Genomic DNA, 5,702 nt, shown 5'->3' with positions numbered 1-5,702 from the left:
TAGCTTTTTGGCAAATATCACATAGTGTATTTTAAGATAGATGTCATTTTAGTGAGGCCTCCTAAAGGTAAAATAGGGCTGAAGTTGATGTTAGAAAGGAAATAGTTAATTTTTTTTAGGTTTTTATCTCTAATTTGGCTCCTCTCAGATAGTGTTTTTTACAGCAAATTAACACATTAGGATAAACTCTAGTGAAAATATGCTCATCTTTTGTCCTCAGTGCTTGCCAATGGAGATGTTAGTGAGGAAGAAAATCGAATTTTCAAAATAACTTCCACTAAGGGCAAGAATATCTTCCAAAGAAGAGAATGGTGTTTGTTGGATTGTGTCTGATGAAGAAAAGGAATGGATGGTCAACTTTGAACTCATAAGAAACTGGGCAACACAGAGGCACAAAAACAAGCCCCATAGCACCAGATGCTTCAGTGCCCTCTTCGTTGACTTCCACGAATGACTTCTGGATGGCCTGGGACACAACCAAACCATCTTTCCTAGAGATTCCTGACAAATCAGCTTTTCCCCAGTCAAAAACATTCATCACTCCCATCTCCTGGAGAGTTTTGTTGAGAACATAACTTTCCTCCATCTTGAACTGGGGCAGGTACACCTTCACTCTCAGCTGTTGCATCCTAGGGGAGCTGGTCCATTCTGCTAGTTTTTCATGTGTGAGGGTGCATTCAAGCTGTAAGGCAGTATTGATAATAACGATTGACATCATAATGAATGGAAGAAAAAAAATAATAAGTTTCAGTTTTTCCCGCTTCTCTGACCACACTGAAGCAATGTTAAAGTGCTGCTCTGCAGCCCCTTAGGTATGCTACTAGAGGAGAAAGTAGTATTACCTGTTCTAGGCCAGTAAAGTCCTCACAGACAACTTCAGGAAGAAGAATGAACATGCTCAGTTCATTATTAAAGTATGGGAGCTCTAGCACTTTCATTTTCGGTTCCTCTATGATGGCCATGTTAAAATAACCTTCTTGAAACATCATCTGCACTGTCCTTTTCTCATTCTGGAACACATGAAAGATACTAAGCAGAAAATACAGAAATACAGAAATGATTGCTCTGGTTTCAGTATTGAGATCAGAGTTCAGTCCAGAAAACTATTGACAATGGTCATGGGTTTGATGCACTTGTAGCATTGATGGGTTCCTCCCTCTTAACTGTAGCTATCCATTTTAGAAGCATAAAACTTATTTTTCCATTTTTACTGGTTCCAAATTACTCACAAATCCCTTGTTATGCCACCTGGCATGTCAGGTGGGGAAACTGATGCACGTGATGCAAACATTAATCTAAATTCTTCATTAATAATATATGCATTCTCCTGAGATAATTTGTCTCTAGCTCATTTTTTCCTGAAAACACTGCTCTGTTGGTAAACAGTAGCAAAGGAATAGAATCCTCAAATTCAGTCCCAAAAGCAGATTGTTTTGGAACAGCATCCTTAGTTGTGAAATTCCCAACAAAGGGACCCTGACCCAACCAGGATCTCAGCTGCACAAGAGCCACTTCTGATGGGAAGTGATAGAAGCAGTTACATGTTTGGTTATCAAACTGGAGAGAAGATGTAGCTTTCCATTGTTCTAGCTGAAGACCAATGTTTTGTCTTGGGATAACAGCAAGGAGGAAAGCTCCCATCTGTTGTTATAGGAGACTGACATCTGATTTCCACCCCCAGATATTTCAGTTCCTGCCCACACTGTACCTTGTTCAGTCGGAAATATGTTTCCTTAGTGTCTTCTTTCTTAAATTCTACTGCCCACTTTCCTTTAAAATATATAGCATTGACCAGGACAAGTACGGTGGAGGGATCAATAAACCCAGCAGCAAATAGGTCTTTGATTTTACCTTTAAAAATAATAAATTAAGAATTATTACTCTGTTCAGGCAATCAGCTGCATTTGACTATTGATAATTAATTCTGTAAATCTGAAAAGTAGAATAATGCTCTCAGACAAATAGCAAAAAATTTATGTACAGCTTTCGAAGCCAGGAACTCAAGGCATTTTTCTACTTCTTCCTACCTTTATTTCCTATTGAGAAAAAAAAAATGCAGTAAGTGTTTAATACATGGAAAACTTTCTATCTTTGGGAAAAAAGAAAAAAAAAAAGAAACTGAAATTCAGATATGATATTCCTAACTGGTTGGATTGCAAACCAAACAAGCTGCACTTATTCTTCTTTACCTTTTGTCTCATTTTCCACCCAGACATTAATCTTTTCTCTGGCTTCTTCTTCAGTGTTTTTAAAATTGACTGCTTCCAGTTCTGCTCGATAGAATTTCTTTGTGGAATCCAAGTATTGCTGGAAAGTACAAATGACAGAATTTTATCACAGCAAGATGATTTTTATAAGATTAATAATTTCATGGTTTCCAGATAATTCCATGTAGTAGATCAGCAAGAAACAGCAAGAAAGAAATGAGTAAAACAGACATATGTGAATAAATTCATCTAATTAACTCAAGCATGCAGTTTTTAGAGAGAGATTTTTTATAACAAATCATATTTGCAAACATACTTTTCTGTATTTTCAAAGTGTACTGAACAGCAGAAATGTCTCATCACAGTAAAAAATATCTAAGGCCAAAATTTAGTACCCTCCTTTATGTTTACATATCGTTGTTATGCTGTCTGTCTTCCCCTAACCACCAAATAAAGAATGTTGCCTTATTTTGAACAAATAATTGGGGTTGATAATATCACAGTGAGATAATGTGTGTGTATATAGATATTATTCTGTGTAGATAGATACACTGTAAAACTTATAACATATTAAATATAGAACTTTTCAAGCCTACTGGTCACCTTTTTTTTGGCTCTGAAAATCTCGGTTTACATAGAATGCAAAGTTCTGGAAGCAAGATGAAATCTTGACTTCAAAAGAGAAAGGTGGTTACAGAGATAAAATAGAACTGTTTCTAGCAATACTCTTACACACACCTTACATATGGTTTCCTGAGGAAATGACTTGTATGTATTTGCATTGCCTGGGCTGCCATTGTTACACGGGGATGTTCTGAGATGGTCAATTCCACTTAAATTAGACTGACTGACAAAATCTCAAAGATGCGACTTTCTTCTAAGCCTTGTTTGAAAAGACAGCAGGAATCAGAATGTCCCATATTCACATAGATTCCGAAGAGAAGATGGAAGAGTGAGTACAAACATTTTATTAGAAACAGAGAAGACTCTGAGGGAGAAAAAGAAGTCTTCTATTGGTCACAGAGGTTTGTTCCTTGGATAGGAATGATGCAGCAAGCACCTGGTTGCGTTTAAATTCCCTTTGTACTCTATGATGGGAGAGATTTTGCCGAGTTCTTAACTTCCAGGAGCTGTTAAAATGGACACCATGGCCACCTACCTGGAAGAATGGATAAGTAATTTCTCCAAAGAGCCTGTTGGCAATGGTGAGCGAGCAGCCTGGTCTGGGTTCATTGATTGCAGCCAACAGAGCCTGGAACTGGGAATGGACTCCTCCAGCTTCTTCGCACTTCAAACAGGAAAACAGAAGTTTCATAGTAGGCTTGAGCTTTCATGTGCAAAGCTGGACCTGAGGGCAAATTTCAGCCTCTCTCTATATGTGAAATCTGAGCGCACCCAGTTGAAACAGGTGTTAGAATAAATGCATCAGGACATCACCTCCAACTCTTCCTGTACCAGATGTACAGAATGACACATTTCCCCATCAGCCCTACACTAGTCCACCTCCAAATCACATTGTATCCTGCAGTGATGGCTCTGCACACACTAAGCAAAAGTCTGCTGGCTTAGAGCGTGGGAAGGACAAGCTCCAAGGTGCCTTTAGCATGGCCTGTAGACAAATCTTCGCTGGTAGTAATTTAAGCACTTATCAGATTTTAGATCGGTACTACTGTTTTGGTTAGGAACCTGTAATGAGAAGGTGTAGCTGTTGAAATGTGTCATCTCACAAGGCTCCTTAAAGAACTAATAAAAGAACAGTAATAAGCAGGTTTGGGAATCTATACAGAGAGGCTACTCAGCCCTGCCATGCTTTCTGATTATGTGATGGTTTGCAAGGAAAAGGGCTGACAAACCAGCACCTGTTGCTTAATCTCAGGGTTGCAACTTTGTCTTACCTTCTCAGAAGGGTATCCGCTTCCCTGGCTTGTATTGCTCGAAACTTCACTGAAATGAAATACCTGCAATGTAAATGTTGGGTGAATGCAGCTGAGTGTCAGTACCACAAAATTAAAATCGTGTTTTGTAAGCATATCCCAAAATGCAGCCAGACACAGTCGATGGGGAAAGTCCCATTTGTCCTTTATCACGAGATCCTTGCAAGTGAAAAAGAAGTTTTTGTAGAGGCTGAGCTCATGAAATCTTTGAAATATTTCTTCTTAAGAGAGAATACTTCAGGTATCCAGAGAAGGCAGAAGACCCCATCAAAGGGAACCATCACTTCTGAGCCCTATAGAGTGGAGGGTTACCTCCAAAATACTTCCTTTACCATTGATGTATTAATTGAAGAATCTATTACTGTAACAGTGTTTAGTCTGAAAGAGTTTGTTGTTAGGAATAGCATAAAAGAGGATATTTTTAAAGGGCCCTCTGTGTGCATCATTTCTTTGGATGCTTAGGAGCTACATCGGGTGGTACCATCAGCCTCTTTGCTCATGTCTTGCCACTTGTCCCATTTTCAGAACAACGGAAACCCACCTTCTCAATTTCTTCGAGTGTGCTGCCCCTGGCTCCAAGGACAACCATACCAAAGGCAGCTGAGAGACTCAGTGGAGAGAAGAAGATGTTTTCATTTCTTTTCCTTTTGCTCAGCTCTCTGAAAAAGTCGAGACAGAACTTGGCATTGGCTGCACTGAGAGAGCACATTGTGGCGCTGCGGTTGCCTGCTACAAGGGAAAGAAAGATTTAGGCTTTTCATCCTTACACCTGCCAGGCTTAAGATACCTTGGTAGCAGTAGCATGGTTGAATTGTTCAGCACTTCACAGAAGATTCCTGATTTGCTATGACTGGCTTTTCACATTGAATGTGAAAACCAGCACCCTGAATGGTAGGAGAAACACATTTTCGGAGACAGTATTCCAAGTTCAGCTGTTTCTCCAGCTCAAGCAATAGCTACAACTTTGTCACTTAGCCCTAACTTTGTCCTAATCACATTCCCAGCCCACTTTATGTCCTGATCTTTCTTGCCTCTAGTCATCTAGGCATAGCACTTATTACACCCCTTGATCATATCTCACTCTCAATGTCTCTCTCTAAAATCTTTGTGTGTATTAGTCAGCTGTGCCTCATGTACTGTGTCTTTCTAAGGCTGGTTGCTTAAGAAACATCTGCCAGAAAATTGAACTACAGATAGGTTCACTTAGCAAGATTTTCAACAAAGGTATATTGTGTATTAGTGGAAAATTCCAGCCATATTTTTTATTTTATCTGTAGCTTTAACACTTGCCCCAGATATACTTCAGTTGTGATCACAGTTTTTACTAGCAGATGATCTTGAATGTTCTCCAAAGCTCTTTACATCTTACGCCTAGGATAGAGTTCCTTTCTTATAAAAGCCTTTGCCAGTGTCTTCATCCAGTAAAGTGATGCAGAGGCATCTGATCCCTTAGAAAGTCAGTTCAGTATTTTAGAGTTTCTGCTATTCTAAGTCACTTTTGTTTTGGCTCTTACTGAGTCTGAACAACTTTCTCCACAGATGTGGAAGATACCTCTCCCTC

At 39.2% G+C, this 5,702-nt stretch overlaps 1 protein-coding gene across 1 annotated transcript; it reads right to left on the bottom strand.

Annotated features, from left to right (window-relative positions):
• Positions 1 to 277: 277 nt before the first annotated feature.
• LOC309435833 (serpin B4-like) lies at positions 278 to 4,850 on the bottom strand (the record flags this gene model as incomplete). The annotated part of the gene is made up of 7 exons (XM_082044575.1): positions 278 to 682; positions 843 to 1,010; positions 1,709 to 1,851; positions 2,190 to 2,307; positions 3,367 to 3,495; positions 4,103 to 4,165; positions 4,683 to 4,850. The coding sequence occupies 7 exons, from the start codon at positions 4,848 to 4,850 to the stop codon at positions 278 to 280; spliced, it is 1,194 nt and encodes a 397-aa protein (XP_081900701.1).
• Positions 4,851 to 5,702: the final 852 nt, after the last annotated feature.

The sequence above is a fragment of the Streptopelia decaocto genome, assembly GCF_964273445.1.
Source record: "Streptopelia decaocto genome assembly, chromosome: 2".
In the NCBI taxonomy this organism is placed as follows: domain Eukaryota; kingdom Metazoa; phylum Chordata; class Aves; order Columbiformes; family Columbidae; genus Streptopelia; species Streptopelia decaocto.
Note: the sequence above shows the minus strand (reverse complement) of the source record. Positions and strands in the feature narration are given on the sequence as shown.